At 37.5% G+C, this 21,391-nt stretch overlaps 2 protein-coding genes and 1 long non-coding RNA gene across 4 annotated transcripts; 1 reads left to right on the forward strand and 2 right to left on the reverse strand.

Annotated features, from left to right (window-relative positions):
* Nucleotides 1-3,049: 3,049 nt before the first annotated feature.
* LOC122008852 (sugar transport protein MST4) lies at nt 3,050-5,025 on the forward strand. Its single transcript, XM_042564728.1, has 3 exons — nt 3,050-3,315; nt 3,393-3,837; nt 3,923-5,025. Exons 1-3 carry the CDS (start codon nt 3,174-3,176, stop codon nt 4,908-4,910), a joined length of 1,575 nt encoding a protein of 524 aa, XP_042420662.1. The 5' UTR covers nt 3,050-3,173; the 3' UTR covers nt 4,911-5,025.
* LOC122008853 lies at nt 4,736-8,392 on the reverse strand. 2 transcript variants are annotated; one of them, XR_006119410.1, is made up of 5 exons: nt 8,195-8,392; nt 5,397-5,518; nt 5,158-5,268; nt 5,040-5,080; nt 4,778-4,875 (listed from the first exon to the last, which is right to left on the reverse strand). It is a non-coding gene; the product is annotated as an uncharacterized LOC122008853 (long non-coding RNA). The 2 variants fall into 2 exon arrangements; XR_006119411.1 differs by lacking the exon at nt 5,040-5,080 and having other exon boundaries at nt 4,736-4,875.
* A 172-nt stretch (nt 8,393-8,564) lies between these two features.
* LOC122008854 lies at nt 8,565-11,623 on the reverse strand. Its single transcript, XM_042564729.1, has 5 exons — nt 11,074-11,623; nt 10,616-10,777; nt 9,205-9,303; nt 8,972-9,127; nt 8,565-8,886 (listed from the first exon to the last, which is right to left on the reverse strand). The coding sequence occupies exons 1-5, from the start codon at nt 11,530-11,532 to the stop codon at nt 8,755-8,757; spliced, it is 1,008 nt and encodes a 335-aa protein (XP_042420663.1). The 5' UTR covers nt 11,533-11,623; the 3' UTR covers nt 8,565-8,754.
* Between the last annotated feature and the right edge of the window lie 9,768 nt (nt 11,624-21,391).

The following is a 21,391-nucleotide window of genomic DNA, read 5'->3' on the forward strand; positions in this document are numbered from 1 at the left end:
GCTAATATGTTGTGTAACTCTCACTGCGTGATTTTCACAGTTGTAGATTTTTTTTTATTATTTCTCTACTGTAGTAGGGATAGATATTAAATTTGTGTTGTAATAACTATGAAACTATAACTACCACAACATGTATGGTCGTGATTTATTTAATCACATTGTAGCATCTAGGAGTCTGTAGCTGCTAATGTTGTAGCAGCTACAAACTCATAGCTGCTATAATGCGGTCATGATTTTGTTCAATCATATTGTAGCAGCTACGAGTCCTTAGTTGTTATAATGCTAAGTTTGTTGTAGCAACTATGGAACCATAACATCTACAATGTGGTAATGATTTGTTCAATCATATTGTAGCAGTCACGAGTCTGTAGCACCTACAACATTAAGTTTATGTTGTGATTTGTTCAATCACATTGTAGTAGCTACGAGTTTGTAGTTGCTACGACATTAAGTCTATGTTGTAGCAACTACGGACTCGTAACTGCTACAATGTGATTAAATAAAACACAACTATGTTGAATACGGTTCGCATACCTTTATATGAGCTCCTGTGGGTAACGTCTGACGTGGACACCTAACGTGACCAAAATCTAAATTTTTTAATCCTTCTCTCATCTGCATGCAACAACTCTCTTCTTTCTCCTTTTGATTGCATACAAGGTGGTGTTGACATCGCCAAACCAACACCACCAAACTAGTATTATTCACCTTGGTACTGGTTTGTAAAAATTAGACCTTGTGCTGGTTTCTACAAATCAGCACCACCTTGGTGTTGGTTTGTAGAAATCAGCACCACCTTAATGTTTGTTTGTAGAAACCAGCACCAACATGGTGCTGAACAACTCCAACGTGTCGATTTGTAAAGACTAGTACCAACTCTAATGTTTGGTGCTCATCTTTAAAGACCAGCACTTGGTCATGGTTTCTATAAACTAGCACCAAGGTGGATGATGCTGATTTGGTGGTGCCAGCACCAAGGTGGGTGGTGTCAGCACCACTTTAGTGCTGATTTGTAGAAACGAACAGTATTTTACATACAATCAAATAAGAGAGAAGACAATTGTTACATGCATATGAGAGAAATTAAAAAAAATTAATTACACCAGATCATCCATATCGGATGTCATCCATCGTCGTTCCCCCACACACACACATAGAGAGAGAGGATTTTTTACTTTGGGCGAAATGTGTGGACGTCTCTTTGTATGAAAGGTGCCTCTTATGCATAGAGACACCCATGCGGATCACGCACACACGTCGTTTAGGATATCAAAATTAAAATCCATGCGGGTCACGCACACATGTAATTAAGTATTCGAATGAGATACTGAGAATCCTTCCCTTCTATATTCTCTTTCATTCCCATTGTATATCAAATTTTTTATTAGATTAGAAGGGAGTTATCATTGTGACTATAATTTTTTATTAAAAAAACAAACATGAACAAAAAACGCCACCGTCCTGATTCCAAGTTCCAACTAAAAAATAATTATTTATTTAATGAAAATAATATATTATTAAAAATTTATTTTCTTCTTTTAAATAAACGCACCTTAAGGATCATTAATATATATATATATATCATGAATTATGTGCATCACATGTTTGACATTGAAATCGAATAACTTATAATTAATGTAGCAAGTAGAAATATACTTAATTTATCTTAACTTTTTTTGTTCTCATCCAACTGAATAGTTAATTGATAGAATAAGGATAAATTTATTCTTTTGTCCAATTTTTCCAGGCTAAGGATGACATGTAGTCATTGCTCAGTGGCAAACGAACACGTGCAGGGGAAGAAGGTAACTTGTATGCGTTGGTCACTTCTGCGTCTACCTACTCTTCCTTTTATGCGCTCACCCCGTGCTGATGCCCCAAGCGGTCAACAATTTTACACTGGAGATTGTTAAATGGTTAGAATCCATTAAAATTAATTTTTTCTTAATTTTAAAATTATATATATATATATATATGAATTTAAAATGAGATGTAATTCTTTCTAAGTATAATATATTTAAATTAAAATATAGTATATTTTTTTATCAAATCGAACATAATTATTTTTTATCTAATTAATCAATTTATATATTTGATTTTAATTGAATAATACTGAATTTAAAAAGAATTATATCTCATTATAAATTCTTTGTACATATAAATAATGAGAGATTATGGTCTAAAAATAATCATATAATTTCTCCTAAATACATTATAATTTAACTAAATCGAATATATCAATCGGTTGATTATAAAAAAGAGTCGGACTCAATTTGCTAAAAAATATTAAATTTTAATTTAAATATATTAAATTTAAGAAAAATTATATCTTATTTTAATTTTTTTATCTAAAAAAATAAAGATAATTAAATAATCGGTGTATATTAGAGAGCTAAAGTAAAAAAAAATACATATAAGAAGTGAGAATATTTTTTTAACGTATGGATTGAGCAGAAAATTGAGTTTTTATGCAGAGTGTAAAAAATAGATAGATTTTAAAATCTAAATTAGGATGGGATTAATATTGTCATTTCAATTTTGAATTAAAAATTATCTAATATTTTATATCTTATGCTCAAAAATTCAAAAGTTGAATTTTAATATATATACACCTTAGTCAAAGATTCTCACGAGAAATTTAGTGATATATGACATAATTATACTTTAAAGTAATATCATTTTCACATGGACGAATACTAATCTAAATTTTAAATGACATCCAATCGATTTCAAATCCACGTGCCCTATAAATAAATAAATTCACTACAGTCAACACCCTGTACAACGTCGACCACGAGAAATTAATGCCAAAAGCTAATTGCTCGTGTCCTCATTTGCCGTTCTAAATCCCAATATTTTATCCGAAAACGCCTTACATAATTAAATTAAAATATAAAAAATTGCTGCAAGGGGTCCACGCGTCAGGAGCTGGAGTGTTGGGCAGCCGACACAGACTCGTCCGTTGACCGTCATCTGATCTCACCACGTGGCCGAATCGCAGCCCTCCCAACTCCCGTGGAAAATTCAAACCCATGTCTTTATAAATCCAAGCAACTCCACGGGCTCACTGTCTTCATTCATTTCTCAGCTGAGCAATCGACTGCGTCGTCTGGCCGGAGGAAGCAGGTGACGCGCTTCTTGAGTCGATCGGTTGTCGTTCCCAGACAGAGAGGATGCCGGCGGCGGGGTTCTCGGTGTCGTCGGGGGCGGCAGCAGGGAGCCACTTCGAGGCCAAGATCACGCCCGTAGTCATCCTTTCTTGCGTCATGGCCGCCACCGGCGGTTTGATGTTTGGATACGACGTTGGAATTTCCGGTGAGAAATGAAAGCGCGTGTTAATTATGACAAGAAAATTTCAATGCAAAACTGTTGCTGACTAATTTCTCTTACAGGTGGAGTGACGTCGATGGACGACTTCCTGGAGAAGTTCTTCCCGGCGGTGTATCGTCGGAAGCACGAGACGACGGATAGCAACTACTGCAAGTACGACAACCAGGGCCTGCAGCTGTTCACTTCCTCTCTGTACCTGGCCGGGCTCACGGCCACCTTCTTCGCCTCCTACACGACGCGCAACTTCGGGCGCCGGCCGACCATGCTCATCGCCGGCTTCTTTTTCATCGTCGGCGTCGTCTTCAACGGTGCGGCGCAGGACTTGCCGATGCTGATCGTCGGTAGGATTCTGCTCGGCTGCGGCGTTGGCTTCGCCAACCAGGCCGTTCCTCTGTTTCTCTCAGAGATCGCACCCACCAGAATCCGCGGCGGCCTCAACATCTTGTTCCAGCTCAATATCACCATCGGAATCCTCTTCGCCAATCTCGTCAACTACGGAACCGACAAGTAAGCCACCGGCGGCCATATCTCTCTCTCTCTCTTTCTGTCTGTCTCTCCGTGTGTGCAGCAGCTAACTAGATGCGTTGATCAGGATTCATCCGTGGGGATGGCGTCTGTCGTTATCGTTGGCGGGCATCCCGGCGGCGCTGCTGACGGTCGGCGCGCTGCTGGTGGTGGAGACGCCCAACAGCTTGATTGAGCGTGGGCGGCTGGAGGAAGGGAAGGCAGTGCTCCGGAAGATTCGCGGCACCAGCAACGTGGACCCGGAGTTCGAGGAGATCCTCGCGGCCAGCCGCGCCGCCAACCAGGTCAAGCACCCCTTCCGCAACCTCCTCCGCCGCCGGAGCCGCCCGCAGCTCGTCATCGCCGTCCTCCTCCAGATATTCCAGCAGTTCACGGGGATCAACGCCATCATGTTCTACGCGCCGGTTCTGTTCAACACGCTGGGATTCAAGAGCGACGCGTCGCTGTACTCGGCGGTCATCACGGGGGCGGTCAACGTGCTGTCGACGGTGGTGTCCATCTACGCGGTGGACCGGGTGGGGCGGAGGGCGCTGCTGCTGGAGGCGGGCGCGCAGATGTTCGTCGCCCAGGTGGTGATCGCGGTGGTGCTTGGGCTGAAGGTGACGGACAGCTCCGACGAGCTCGGCCGCGGCTGGGCCATCTTCGTCGTCATCATGGTCTGCACCTTCGTCTCCTCCTTCGCATGGTCCTGGGGGCCCCTGGGCTGGCTCATCCCCAGCGAGACCTTCCCGCTGGAGACGCGGTCGGCGGGGCAGAGCGTCACCGTCTGCGTCAACCTCCTCTTCACCTTCGTCATCGCGCAGGCCTTCCTCTCCATGCTCTGCCACCTCAAGTACGGCATCTTCGCCTTCTTCTCCGCCTGGGTCCTCATCATGTCCATCTTCGTCCTCTTCTTCCTTCCCGAGACCAAGAACGTCCCCATCGAGGAGATGGCCGACCGCGTCTGGAAGCAGCACTGGTTTTGGAAACGCTTCATGGACGATGACGACGACGACGACGTCGGCGATCTCAAGAAGAATACTAACAACAATAAAGGAGCAGTTAATGGAGTGTAGAACAGCACATTTCAGCACATTAATCACGCTATTCATACACTATAAATCATGTTATTAAAGTGAAAATCATTGCTTTCTAATGCAATCATTAGCTAGACTCGGACTTGTATTTCAATTTTGGTGCTTTACCCATGCTCGTCAGTTCCAAATCTTGCTGTTTCTTGAGGTTTCTGACCATGAAAGTATGGAAAAGATTGAATTTTTAAGTAATGGAGATTGCAATAAATGGGGATCAACTGACCATTACCTCAGAGATGGTCGATGCTGAATTATGTTAAGGTTGGAAACCAGGGATCGATATTAGCTTATTCTCCAGCTATTCGAATGGTTCTTAGTTGAAGGAGATGACGAAAATTGCCTGAAAAAAGTAGCAAAAACACTAAATTATCTTCCGAAAAGATTGGCAAAGATAAAGTCAGACACTACATTTCGGTATGTTCTTGGATCCAAACAGTAATTGATTTCGAAAAGAATAAATAATGTAACCTGAACGTGGCTCTTGATTATTGCTTAACTGTCATGGTTGCTAAAAACAACTTCCGAAATGAGATTCCAAAATGTCGATACACTATACCAGCACCGTCGAGATCAAAGAGTTGGTTAGGACCCTAAAATTGCAACCATCACAAAAAGTGAGCAATAAACAGAAATATAGCAATCAAAACAATAGCTATTTGATTATTATTCAGGCCTGAAACTACTAGGCAATGAACACACATCGACAGTTGAATAACACTAACCGACACTAGTAGTAACATTGTCAAGAAGTCATCAAAACCGCCCAAAAAGCCAGAGCTTAATTGGTTTCAAATAAGAGGAGAAAACGCTGCTAAGCTCTACCAATGTTTCTACTTTGTTTTCTGATGGGCGAGCTGCAATACTTTTCATGTGTCGGTACAGTTCTTATACTAAAACTCAGTTGCTTAATATTCAACAGAGCCAACAAATAGGGAAGACAAATCACTAAAGTTAATTAACATGTATCAGGCAAGAATATTTAGTAGCAAAATCAAGACTTGTGAGGTTTTTTCTTGTTTTTCAATGGATGGAAAAACAAGGTGCATTCACTGTTCAAATTAAGATATATCTTTAAAATTAAACATCTTGGTGGAGAATCTTCGCAAGGAAGACACTGCAATGCTGTAAGTAAATTTTAGTTTCAGCATTAAGCCAACAGTATCGTGATGGTCAGAAATGAAAACATAAGCTTCATGATATACAACAAGAAAATATATATATATATATATATATATATATATATATTACAAAAAAGTCACTATCGTCATTGCCTATTGGATCCAAGGTGATCAAACAACTAAATATGAAGGTTGTTAAATTCCATTTTATTTGAGGTCTCAGCCAATAGAGAATATAGTTCCCTGGTTTGATCTGTTGGTTCAGCTTCGTGGACTGAAACATTTATTCCCATTCAGAGTTGGAATTATTAAAAACTCAAAAATAGAGTGTTATTCAGCAACCAGAGACTCAAGACTAAGATGGTATTTCCTTTTGACATGTAACTACATCTTTTAGAAGAGCCTTTACCCATGTGCATTATCCAAAGATTTCTTTGAGGTTTGGAATAATTATAAAACATATTCCAGTTCAATGGCGATACATCCCACGGCTTCTATCAGAAACTTAAGGATTTCATAGTTAGATTTTTCTCAAATCTAGATGTTTTAATAGAAAATTAGCTAGGTCTATTTAAAAAAATAAATAAATAAAACAAACTACATATGAATTTCAAAATTTATATTTTTTGTTGAATTTTTTTTGGTGTTTTGTCCAGAAAGTGGCATTTGAAGGGGAAAAAAACTAGTTTGAGGTCCTGTTGGATCATTTTCAAATAAGGGACCTCATTATTGAAAACTAACAAGCTTTAAGTATATGTAATTTTCAAATAACATGTCCTTTTGGCATATTTTTCTGAAATTGAAGCTAGTAACCAGTAATTACAGAGTGACATGGAATCTGGCCAATTATGATTATGAAGATTACAAAATCAGAAGGATGTTCGAGTATGGCATGTTTCATTAATTCATACCTAAACAAAGTTTTAAGCAAAGACATAACACTCCAGAGATAAAAAAAAAGGAAGTTCACCAAGTGCAATACCCATCCCCCAAAGAAAAACCTCTAGCTAAATATGAGGTAGTATACTGCTCATAGGAACTCTAACTTGAGAACCAGGTAATGAGGAACGCATTGAAGCTCCAAAATCAGAAGTGTTTCAAGCCATGAAGGACCATATTTAAACTGTATGGTGTCATATGGCACACTTTTTAGATCAACTCGACCACACTGTGTAGCTTTGACTAGCTAGAAGGCGATGTGTTGGCCCAAATAGAGTACAATATGTGCAGGCCAGAACCTACAGAAAAATAACCACAAAGCTAGCAGGCTATCTTTTTTATTTATGATAATGAAAACTATATTGACATTATGAGATATTATCTTGAGCATAGCTTGTGCATAATGAGAGAGCAGACTATACATTATTGCACCATAAGAAATGAGCCAGTGACACTGCAGTATGACAATTGTTTGAGATTGCTCAACTTCACTGCTATCTCAAACTGAGATCAATAAAATCATATAGCTAAAAGCAAGTGAAACTCAATCTACTTATCAAACAAGTACAATATCATCCAAATGGAGACAGACCAACCGAGCTAGCCAAAGTTGAAAAAGAAGAGAAAAGGTAATCAACCCTAGTATAACACAACTACGTATTGTGATTAATTTATCCAATCACGAGTGTAAGCCTTACACTTTTATGAAAAAGTTAACACCTTCATTAGGATCCTTTTCCAAGGAACTAGAGAAACTTAAGAATGTTATCTCACTGGGATTCGTAAGTTAAGGATTGTTGTCCAACACATGTTACATCTCCATTTCTCACAGATCCACTCAACAAAACAAGAAAAAGCCCAGATATGAAACTTTTTAAAGATCTTTTTACACTTACTATTGTCAACCTAGGCTGACGACCTTTTCTTCTCATGCAAATAGAATATTTCAATCCTCTAATACATTTAATTGGGAGCAAAAGACACGCTAGATGCAGTACAGGCCCACTAGCGATATGCTTTTGGATAATTTTACATATCATCGAGTGTTACTCCAAGCCAAGAAATCAAAAGACAAGATACAAATACAATCCGAAGAAACCCCCCTAAAAAGATTTTAAAAAATCAACCATAAGCGAGGAATAATTGAATCGAACTAGAAGAAAAAAACATTCTCCTCATTAAACATCGGATCAAAACGGGCCAACTAACCTGAGATCACCGGCGTCCGATCTACAGCCAGATCTTGACAACCCGCGGACGCCTCCCCTCACTCCGTCTTCGATGGAAGAATCAGATCCGAGAAGCACGCGTCGATCTCAACTCTCAAGCGAGCTCCTCCATCGAGCGTCGGAATGGGGGATCCAAAGCGCCGGAAAAGGGGGAAGGAATTCGAAAGAATCAAAACGTTCTTACAGTTTTTAATTATCGTCCACAACCGAAAAACAATTTATAAAAAACACCCTTCATTTCCAGAAATTATTTCATCCGAGTACAAAAACAAAGGCAACAAATGGACTTTTTATCCGAGTTACGACCTGTTTACTTGTGGTGAGAGGGGAGCAATGGAGAAGACAAGAGAGGAGAGAAAATATTGTTGATTAGCAGCTAATTTCAATTGTTTCAGATATAAATAAATGCTTTTGCAAGGGCTAGTTGCCTGCAACATCTTCTTCTAGCAAATGTAACTAAAACAAATACAAAAATCACTGGTTTATCCTCCGGCTGAACCTCTATACAAGGAAGAACCGGGTTTGGGAGGATTTTGGCTTCTAGGTTTTAAGAACTGGAGTTTTGCAGACAGGGCAAGCATTTTTAAGCAGAAGCCATTGCTTTATACAATGCATATGGTAACTATGGCCACACTCCAGCCTTCCTGTCTCGCGACTCATTCTGTATTCTTCCTGTATCGCAAAGAGAATGTAGTATCTAAAATCAGCAATGGGCTTATAAAACAGAACTTCAGTTGAAAAGAGTACGACCACCTACTTGACAAATGCTGCACTTTGATTCCACTTCAGTCGAGTGATGCCATACCGAAGAATCGAAGGCTGAATCCTTGCCTTTCTTGAGACTGCGTAGAATCTCCTCCTCCCTCAGTCCAGTGCTCACATGGCCGATTTTGTCACCCAGCTCGAGAAGTTCCTGTATGGGAGAAGGAACCAAGATGTTATAACTAGTGCTAGAACCAGGAAAATCAATCTCGAAACAAAATTAAGCACCTCGTATGACATATCGTCGACATCCAGCCGCCAATCGCGAAATCTGTCGTGCATTTCCATTCCTCCGCCTAGCAAAACCCTGGTATGGAACATCATGATCTGCAGATTTGAGAAAAATATGAATTGAATCCACTTAAATTTCTCTCTTATTCCATTTCAATCCCTCAAGTAAACATAACCCAAAAATATCATTAAGGCCTTTAATTATTTAAATAAGATCAATGATATTGCTTTGCATAGAGCTTAATGGAAAGATAAAATTCCTATAATCAACTCCTAGTAGTTGGGACAACCCGACGTACAAACTGGAATTCATAATTCGAGATGATTATATGTCCTTTTCTTCAATAAACAATGTCTGAATAGTTAGATGAGTTAAATCTATTAGAGTGGAAGGTGTAAGACACAAGGAGACGAGAGAAAAAAATTAGTCATTATCTAAAGTATAACTTAATTAAAATGTTATTAGTGATATTGATTGGCATAGGGCTCAATGAAGAGATAAAGTTCATGCAACTATGCAACCGACTCCAAATAGTTGAGACAATAAGTTTGACGATAACAATAAACCGCAACAAAGTAGAACCGAAATGGCTAGGTAGTAGTATCTACTGCCAGCAATATTTATGCCAACTCACAAATTTAAGATTTGAGTTCAACTTATCTTAGATTATAGGAACAGAAGTAGACATGATCAGATGAAATTGGCAAACTGAAGGAGCTATTGAAACAAGTTCAAACTGACCCGAAGAAGGCACTAAAAGTCGGTTTACATCTTAGGGTGAACCGACAACGGAGAGCAAAGAGACAAGATACTATTGTGAAACTTAAAATGCAAATTGTCCAGACACAAACTAGTGTCATTAGGTGAAAAACTAAGCTACACTAGAAGCCAGAACATAACTCCCGAAAACTTTATTAAACTATAAAATGATAGCAACCACTAAAGGCGACAAACAAATGAAGATGAAAAAGACAAGATCATCTGTGCTTGGTCAGGTGAGTCTCCTAGCATTTACTTGGGGTTACGAGTCACGAATAAACACTAATTTAATTGGTAAATTGACTCGATTCAAATCATTTTTAATTAGGTTAAACAGCATTTTCTCTGGCCTTCTACTCCTCATGTCATCAACTCTAACTGATCAGAATTATCAAACTATATAATTCAACAGTCATCTTTGAACATACTCATTAACCAATAAAATCAAGAATGTTAAACTAGCAGTGATGCCTTCCACACACCAAAAGAAGAACTAAATTCAATAATCCTCATCTCAAACATATGATTGGAACAATATTGCAGAAGAAATGACTGGTTTTTGGATTATCACCGCTAAGCAATTGAATGAAAAAGGCAATAAATGGAGAAAAGTAATTAATTGTTCGATCGAAAGACAGACAGAATCACCTCCTCAAGTCCATCTGGAGTTCGATAATGCCCTCTGAAGTGGTGCAGGGGCCTTGATCGCAGAAGTTCAGGTGCAAAGAATGATGTGTCATTATTTGAGGGAGAATCCATGGAGGATGAGATTTGTTCTTGGTGGCTGACCCTTCTGGGAACGTAAGCTCGCTGTGATAAAAAATCAACAAGACTCGAGAGATTTAGCTGAACTAAACATATCTAAGATCCTTCTTTTAGCCATAACAAACGAAAGATCGGAGGTTTCATTTAGGAGTAAGAACAAGATAAACTAAGATCAAGAAGAACAAAAATAGAGTAAAAATATGAAGAAAGGAGAAGAATCGTTGTTAGCTTCCATGAATCCATGTATAAGCTTCTGGATCCGAAGTTCAATACTCTTCGAGAATCAGAAAAAGGCATGAACTAGAAAGAATCAATAGGGAGAACGCTCCAAAGCGGCATACCTCTCTATTAATCCGCTCGTTTGCCTCCGGTTTTCCTCTTCCAACCATCGGCTGGTGAGCTACCACGCAGTCCACTGACGCCTCCGCGGCGAACGGTATCCCAGGGGCGCACCAAACGTCGCCTCCGACCTGGCACTTCCTGTCCTTATTTTTCCGCCGCTGCTGCCACGGCTGCCTCCCTTGCCAATCCGCCGACGACCTCACGGCGGCGGCGGCCGGAGAATAAGCTCGCGATGCCGATGCCGACGCACATCCAAGCCCGCGGAAGGCCGACGCCACAATCCCTCTCTTCATTCTCGGCGGCGACTGCTGCGGAACGCGAGTCGCGCCGATCAAGGGGTTGCGGTCGGCGGCGGCGGCCGCCGCGGCGTAGGTCTCGGACGAGGACGAGGGGTTGAAGAGAAACCGGCGGAGGCTGAGGCCAACGTACGACGACGTGATGCCGTCGGCGGACGCCATGGATGGAGATTGGGAGGAGGAACCGAAGCGTTCGGCAGCCGAAAAGAATCAACTTTTTGAGTGAAACGAGAAGCACCGACTCAGTGTAATGTGTAAGCTAACGGAGGAAGAGAGAAAAATTAATTAATTATCTATTACCTTTTTTCTTTTAAAATTTTTAAGATCAAGGTTATAGATGCCCTAATAATATTATATTTTATGAGTTAATTATATTCTTTGTCATTTATTTTTATATTTAATTTTAAAATGATATCTAATTAATTTTTATTAATAAAACTTAATTATTTTTTTAACTAAATTAATTTTAAACTAGATAAATTCAGATTAGATTCTGCCCGTCAGATTTACCGAAAAGTTAATAATTGGATTATACACTAATCCTTAATTAATGGCCTATAATTAATGCACAACAAAAGCCTATAATTAAGTGCATATAATTAACATGAATGCTGTTGCTGGTGGTTCATCAATTCCGCTACTGCCCCATGGCACGTGCCTTATTATCAGTGTTTGCCTCTCACTTCTTCCCTTAATCATAATTTATTATCTTCATTAATGCATGTTTCACCTAAATTAACTCTTTAAAGGATAGTTCATTGTACGAAGTTTCCACTATACGAGGTCCCGGAAAAGAATTCATTATAAGCAGTCTTACTCTTTTTTTTTACAAGAGGTTGTTTCTAGGATTTAAACTCGTGATCTTTTGGTCACATGGTAACAATTTTACTGTTGTGCCAAGACTCCCCTTCTGTAGTTTCCCGATTTACCTCTTTTGTATTAACTATGGAATCAGTTGGTGAGAGTGCTGAGGGTGAACGTTTTACCTTTTGTACAATGTTTTGTTGGATTTTCATCCCCACGATGAGTACTTGCATGATAAGGAGTTCTATTGAAATCAAGGAATATAGACTTGCTTGTCATCCACACCATAATAGATGTAGTTTTTCGAAAAAAACTGCTAGTGGGGAAAGACTATGTTAAGAGACATAGGGTTGAAGAGAGTAAAAAAAAAAAAAGATCTTTATTGTATAATCTTGTATAATTTCGAATGTTATCAATTCGCTAGGTAGATCAAATAATACAATGTAAGTAAAAGTTTCTAGATTCATGGAGATATAGAACATCATATAAAGTCTCTGTAGTACTACTGCATGATAGGAGTTCAAATCTTTTGTCCCTAAACTTCTCTGTCTCAGTGTCCCACACAGGTAATGACAAAAATGAATAGTATTTCTCGTGAGAAACACGTGACATTACAGTGGCAAAAGAAATCCCTCGCCGAACCCCTTATGCTCCTGAAATTTCTCTCTGAACCCATTTATGCCCTAAACCTTTCACCGGGCTGCAGCCTTCTCCTTCACACTTTCAACGGTTACTGGCAGTGACATTGACGTCCCCTTCCGAAGTCACCGACAACACCATTGACATCCCTTTCCGAAGTTGCCGGCAGTGTCATTGACGTCACCTTCCGAAGTTGCCGGCAGTGCCATTGACATCACCTTCCGAAGTCGACAACGTCCCCTCTTGAAGGCATCAAGGAGCTCCAGCTCCATCTCCGCCTTTCCTCAACGAAGATCCTGCAAATCGTGCCCCCGTCCTGTGGAATCTCTAGTCGAATTGTTCAAGTCGCTTTCGGTGGAATCTTCGGATATTTGGTCTTTCAGGTGTGATGGTTCTAGCAAAAAATGAAACAACTTGAAAAAAGTTCTCTTTAAACTCGTCTGTGCCCTAAACCTTTCTCTGGGCTGCAGCTCTATCTCCGCATGCAAATCGTGTCCCGCCCTTCCTCAACAAAGATCCTACAGATCGAGTCCACGCCCTAACCTAAACTCTAGCTGAAATCAACATCACCATCTCCTTCCCCTCCCGAAGTCGACGGTGGCTAATAGTTCCTTCTCTGTCCCCTCCGGAACTCCAGCTACCTTTCTTCCTCCCCCTCTCTTGGTTGTGCCCTTGGCTAGCCGTCCTTGGCCGGAGATGGAAGGGTGAATCAGAGAACTGGAATCAATGGTTAATTGTGTTACTTGGAGATGAGTATTGTGGGTGTTTCTTGGTCCTGACTCCTATAATATAACTAACCATGTATTTTAAGTGATACTATCGTGATGTTTGATGATAAATCCACAATTGCCAATTTTCACTTTGACTTTGTGCCAATATGAAGTGAGATTTATTCCATTACAACCAATTATGTAATTATATTTTAGCTTCAAATGGAGAACATGTTGATGCATAAGCACAAATTTAAACAAACAATAACCTAAAGAAAGAATCTTCCCTTTAGATGCATTTTGTAAACATTTAACTAAGAGAACACTAGCAGCCGAAGGGACCTAATTTGTATAACATGCTTCCTATCATAATGAGGTACATCATTATAAGTTGCAAATAAATTAGATGATACTTTTTTCTTTACCTTTGAAGATTCAATTTATCTAATTTGAGACTATGTTGGCGTTCTCCTAATTAGGTTGTTATCGAATGACATCATCAAGTAACAGCAGCATCAACCATACCAAATTTAAAAATATACGATGCAGGGACTACAGACTAACAGCATTGGTGCTAGTCTCTAGATCGATCAAGAATCCAGAAAGCCTATATTATGGATGTAAGCAGCATGGATGGTTAAAGTGGGTGAGGTATGATACTGGACTAAATAAAAACACCAGTGATATACATTTAACGATGTTGCCAAGAGTGGAGCCGAGGGTAGGAAGTGAATACATTGCTTATCTTAGACATAATATGGGAAATTGGAATGTACTGCTTATCGTCTGGATATTAGTGATAGTGGACTTATTTCTTTTGACTGTATACTTGTTTTGTTTGTTAGTTGGTCTGGTTTAGTAGTGTTAGTGTTGTAATGTGATAAGAAATATAATTATGGATGATGTCGACATTTCATTTTTTTTCTTTTATTTATAGATGGATATTAGTTTTGTACTCTTCAGTTATCTTCCTATGTCAGCAAATGATGTTATGATATTATCTTTGTTTATCCATGTTTAAACCATCTTTGGCACGTATTGCCTGGATTTCTTTCCACTTTGAATCATTTACTCTGTGAGGCTTGTTAATGTTAATGCCTATGCTACTACATCTGCTTTAAGTACTTGCATTACTGCTTGTACTAGCTTTGCACGTACTATAGTTATCATTGACTTTCACAGAAACTCTGTGATTATCCGTGTTGTGTTACTCTAATATTTCCTTCATATCTTCTCCATTTTCTTTCAAGTTTGGAGTCTTTTTCAACTGTGACAATTATACAGTTGAACCTTGTTCACTTAATCATTTTGTAGAACTAAAGGATGGATCCTAGTCACTGGCGCATGGAAGTTTGGAAATGTTTATACAAATTTGATCAACAAAAGGGTCATTATGGCCCTTTTTAGACACTCAAATACCACAATATCTCCATCTGCTAGAGTGTATCACCGAACTATTTCCTCCAATATGATTGGTATGTCAGGTTTTTGTTTGTAATGTTGTTGAGAAGCTGATTCAAAATATATCTACATGGTAATGGAACTAAAAACATCATAATTTTTATTTTGGAAAATAATGATATCTGTTAATAAGTCACCTTTGCCAAATTTATTACGAAATACAATCCTCAAGTAAAACAGTCTACGCAAGAGAAAAAAACTGAACTGAATCTTTGGTTTAAGAAGAGATGGCGCATCGAACAAATATAGAGAAGCATGATTCAATCACAACCAATTGTGGACTCATAGTTCACAAAATAACAAGAAAAATATACAATATTTAAACCATATTATTTTCTAAAGAAATTACAATATTAATCAAGATAGCATTAAAATATGTATATTTTACAAATATCAATTTAGTTACTAGAACACAGTTTTACAAGTAACATATAAATACCAAAACCCAGTTTTATAGGCAACATATAACATTTCTTGGATAACATTAGAATGGAGAAAGGAGACATCAATCACTGTTTGCTGCACAAGAATAACTCTCCTTCGGCTTGCGATGTGCAAGAATAAGATATTCATAATCAGGAAACAATTATCTTTGTATACTTCAATGCATGCTAATATAACATAATAGAAACATATACATATATTGACATTAATTACTCTTTGTTGATGTGCATTCCATTGTAGCAACATCCACACAATTAATGTCCCTGGAGAGAAAAAAAAAACGACGGAAAGTCATGTAAGCCAACATATATGGTTTAGAATCAATAGAACAACGTCAAAATGCACATATCATTACAAGTCATTCAAAAGAAGACAAGAAGAAGGAAGAGCATAAGCATTGTCAGATATCAAGAGCAATAGCATAGCCAAATCATTGATACTTAAACAATTAGATATTCATTAGAAGAATTAGTTTTTTACCATCGTTCCTAATTATTTGTTTGAAAATAACTAATATTACAGTGAACATGAGATAGTTGTGTTGACAAAAGTGATTGAAATTGAGTTTCGGTCGTACTCAAACCTTCAACACTAGCATGTTGGATATACTTTCATATTACTTTTCTCTAGCTTGTTATACAAAAATAAAAAATAAAATGATGTAATTCTATATACTTTATCAAATATAACGACAACAAATAAACAACACTTATGTAAGAATGAGGGTAAAACCTTAACAATTGTTGAAGTTTGATTATTTTTCCTCGTTGCATTCATTTTCTTTGAAATCTTATCTAATCCACTTTTCAATCTCTTATTTGAGACTGTTTTCTTCTTTGTTTTAATTCCTTTGACTCTAAGAGAGTTTCCTTCACCAATTTCAAACTCTTTTTCAATAGAGTATCAGACAGTTGGTTCATTAACTTGTAGCCTCTCATCCACCATCTGAAACATACTCAACAAATCATCTTTAACAACCTTGTAAGTGTAAGTACCCCAGGATAGTTTTGCTGTGGTCAACTAAGTTCATTTAGGTCATGTTGTATTTGATCCTTGTGGCTAAGTGTGCAAGAGCTTATGAACACAAGAAGTTGAGCAGAAGACACAACTAATGAGAAGGATTACACAGGAAGGGAGTCAACATGCTCGATGCATCCGAAGGACGAGATGCTGCAGAAGAGTACACCGGCGGACGAGAAGGACGTGCGCTGCAGTCCAAGGGATAAGAAGCTGGGGAGGAAGGCTGATCGAGGAGAATGCCAGAGTTGGGTTCGGGTGAGTTCAATTCTAGACGGCTGGAGCATCACCCAAGCAAGCGGAGCAAAAAGTAATTAACAAGGGAAGTTAACCATTTTCGGATAAACAGTACGAAGGCACCTTCAAAAGCTTGGAAGGTATCTTCCATAAATAGTATGAAGGCACCTTCAAAGGCTTGAAGGCGCCTTCAGTGAACAATACCAGTCTAAAATAACCGTTTGTTGTCGTTAAGTTGTGGATAAAATTTTATCCACTTAAAGGCGCTTTGAACCCTTTTATAGGCATCTTTCACCCACGGATAGGATTTTTCAAGGGCTATAACAAGACCCCTGGAGCTAGAAAATATTCAACAACTTTTGTATTAACTTTTCTAGTCGTTCTTGAGTTGTCAACGTGTGTAAAATGCGTCTCCGCATTCAATGAAAGAGATCTTCTAGTGCTTTTCAACATCTTGGATTAACAACCACCTAGGTTGTAACCAAGTAAAACTCTGACCTTTTACATACTATTTTTAAGTTGTTATTTCTTTTATTATTGTTATTGTGCAAATAATCAAAGGATCGAGAAAGGGGTTTATTTTTCTCGTAAGCAATTCACCCCCTCTTGTCGGCCTCATTACACCAACAGTAAGTGTCTTCCCTTTCTACTTTATTCGTAACCAATTGAACATACAATCCACTCAATTCTTTATATAGTATATTGTTGCAAGTTGTTGGATCCAAACTACCTTTGTTTGCAATTGAATCAATAACTCCAAAGTATCCACCTTTTGCTTTTCGTGTCCACCTTTTCGATATATACTCATTTGGGATTTTCATGATATTTTTCATCGTAAATATTTTTCAAATATGAGAATACAAAATTCCAGCAAAATCATATTTTCTACGGCTACACTCAATTGTTTGACATCATAAATCAAGTGTAATTATATGATGATAATTCTTTTTGTAAGAAGTAACTTTGTATTTTGTATGTGATCTAACAACCTCTCAAATTTATATACTAGAATCATGAGATTTGTACCACTCTTATTCAAAACACTTATATGCCTCAAGAGTATAAATACAACTTACATATTTTAAAATTTCAATTGGATACAATAGACATGGAACACTTGTATTGGATCTAAAATCAGTTTTTAGCTCCTCATATCGACGATCATCAAGCAGTCTTTGGAAGCGATTAAAAAAATCTAAAAACTTGTGTTGATAAGTGACGTACCTTTTCAAAATACTATTCATGCTCTCGCTTCTTTGGGTTATAGTCATATCCGCATATGTTAAAGCATATGTCATCCATATACTAAAGTTCATTTTTCTTTTATGTGAAACAAACATCTCAACCAATCATTGTCTTCAAGTGCATACTTGGTCAACATCATGTTCCAATCTGAAAAAAATCTTCCTCTTCATCAAAATCATATATACATAAGGCAAAATCTTTAGTAAACTCTTTGAACTTAGAAAAAACTCCACTCAAATATATTGCGGCATTTTGATAAATGTACCAAATACACAAACAAATGATCTGTTTCAGGCCATCTAGAAGTCAAAGTCTTTGCCATTACTGCATCTCGATTTGTAAGAATAGTTGTTAGTTTTTTCTCACATATAGCTTTGATAAATGTATCAAACAACTACTCGAACGTCAAAGAAGTTTCATCATATAATAAAGCTACACAAAAAATTATGGATTACTTATGATGATTAACACCTACAAACAACGCAACTGGACGACCTTCATTGTTCTTCTTGTAGGTTGTGTCAAAGCAAACAACATCTCCAAAATTACCATAATCAGCTCTCATCTTAGCATTACACCAAAAAATATTAGTTATCAAATCATCTTCATCAACTTGAATAGCATAAAAAAATTATCATCATCAAACTACATTTTTTGTAAATATTCCAATACACCTCATGTATCACCAACTTTGATATTTTTTGTTCTTTTGGATCATAAGTAGTTGTTGTAATCTTGAGGAATAAAACCTAAATTCTTCCTCCCACCTACTTGTCTCACCATAAGATCATGAGATACTTTTAGGGGGATTCCCACATCACTTGGTATCTCAATTTATATCGCCGCGGAAGAAGGTACATTCCTATGACATCTGTAGATGTGAGTTTTGTTTGGACTTGAAAGATAATTATTATGCTCTTTAACAAATTACTCCACAGTCAAGTTGCCATTTTTTCGACAATTAACATTCATTTTAGCCTCACAACCAAACTTTGTTTCAGGACTACTTGATTTCATATAAACATCTCGTTTGTTCTTTCCCCTTTTTCCTTATGCACGACAATAAAAAATCCTGTTAACTAATTTATCCGATTTATCATTATGGCTTTTACTCCTTCATATGCCAAGTACAACTTGTTTAACATATTTCAAATAAAACTCCATAGGCATGCTCTTCTATCTTAAATTCCATACTAACTTTTGGGATCAATTATTCTGTGATAGATATGTCAGAACTCATTAATAACATGGTAGAATCCATACTCTCATCTATAACATCAAACTCATTATCTTGATAGTGTTTGTTTGTATCAAAATTCAACCTACGACAACTTGTAGATTCAACCAATGACAACTCCATGATAATTACCTTGACCCTGGATAAAAAAAAAACAACCAAGAAATATATATATTTTTTACACATATCAGAATGTGATTCTGTTAATAAAAAAGAGATAAGATTATGGTTATAGATAATGTGATGAAAAAATACATCACAAAAATAAAAATGTATATATTTTTTACACAAATCACAATGCATTTGATCAATCTTAGTTTCTACAATGCACGAGACAAGATGATTCAAGAAAAAAAAACCATACAAATAAAATAATATTTAACACTAATCAATCTTAGTTTCATCAGCCACACAAATGATGCTATCAAATTATTCTAGTATAATAAGATTCAAGAAACAAAAATAAAAACAAAATGATCTCAACCATTAACATGTAAAAAAATGAAACAACTTGAAAAAAGTTTGAATTTGCTAGAACCATCATGCCTGAAAGACCAAAGATCTAGAGATTCCACTAAAAGCGATGTGAACAATTTGACCGGAGATTCCACAGGGCAAGGAGGGTGTAATCGAGCCGAACTCTTGAATGTCTGAGTTTGACTTATTTATAATCTAGTCAGCTCGAGTTTTATTTAACGAATATATTCATGACTCACGAGCTTATTCAAACTTTTATCGAGCCTAAATGAACTTAATAAATATAAATTATAAATTTAAATATTCATTAAAAATTAAATTATATATTTAGAGAAAATTATAATATTATTATTAAAATTTATAATTTTATTCTAATAAATAAATTAAATATATTTATCTATATTTTTTATAATTAGAGGGTAAAATCTATAAATTCAATATCAAAACTATTATTTTTCATTTAAAAGTTTATTCATGAGCTTACTAATGAACATGTTCACGAGCTAACGAGCCGAATATTGTGAAGCTTGAGCTTGACTTGTTTATCTTAATAAGCCTCATTAAACGACCTCAAACGAACTTTTATTGAATCGAGCTTTGAATAGCTCATGAGCGGCTTGCCTCATTTACACCCCTAGACGCGATCTGCAGGATCTTAGTCGAGGAAAGGCGGAGACTGAGCTGGAGCTCCTGGATGCCTTCAAGAGGGGACGTCGTCGACTTCGGAAGGGGGCGTCAATGGCGCTATCGGTGACGTCGGAAGGGGACGTCAATGGCGCTGCCAGTGACCGTTGAAGGTGGGAAGATGAAGGCTGCAACCCGGAGAAAGGTTTAGGGCACATACGAGTTTGGAGAGAAATTTCGAGAACATAAGGGGTTCGGTGAGGGATTTATTTTGCCACCGCAGCATCACGTGCTTCTCACAGGAAACACTATTCATTTTTGTCATTACCTGCGTGGGACACTAGGACAGAAAAGTTGGGGGAGAGAAGACTTGAACCTGCATGATAGGAGCGAAGTGGTGAAAGGGTACAAATAATAAAATAAAGAACTTCTTTTCCCAAACTAAGGATTTCCTAACTAGAGTCCTTCCTCTCACATTTTATTAGGATGTATTGATTGGAAAACTTTCTAGGCAGAATAAGAAGCTATAGATATTGTTAGAGTGTATACTAAAAGCCTAGCTTTTGTATAAATATTTATTTAGAAATAAGAATCGCATTGGTCAAATGTCTACATTTATAAGCTAAGTATAGTTGTTCAATTAATTTATATTGTAGATAACATGATGTGTGGTGTCACACACAGAAGATCATGTTATCAATTCCTTATAAATTATAAACAGTAGCTCACGACTAAGATGGAAAGGAACAAACCATTGGAATAGTCGTAGTGTAGTTTGATATTAGTTTATCTTAACTATAAAATTACACTACTACACTCTGAGTGTATTGAGCAGGACCGTTTAAGGTAAGTTCTTTTTATACTGACTTAATAAAAGAACAAGACCTTTGTTATTATGGAAGTGTGTACTCCTAATCCCGATATAATAACAAGCACGTGTACTTAGTATTTATTTCTTTGACTTATCAAAGGGTGAGATTTAGCTCGATAAATCAAGAGGTGTAACGACCCGCCTTCTACTGGCTAGGCTGTAAGGCCGATCGTTACATTATGCTGTCTAATTCGTGTGCGGAAAGCTGATTTGATTAAAATTTTGCTGAACTAAGGTGTTTTTAGCTAGTACTAG

The sequence above is a fragment of the Zingiber officinale genome, chromosome 8A (genome assembly GCF_018446385.1).
Source record: "Zingiber officinale cultivar Zhangliang chromosome 8A, Zo_v1.1, whole genome shotgun sequence".
NCBI lineage: Eukaryota > Viridiplantae > Streptophyta > Magnoliopsida > Zingiberales > Zingiberaceae > Zingiber > Zingiber officinale.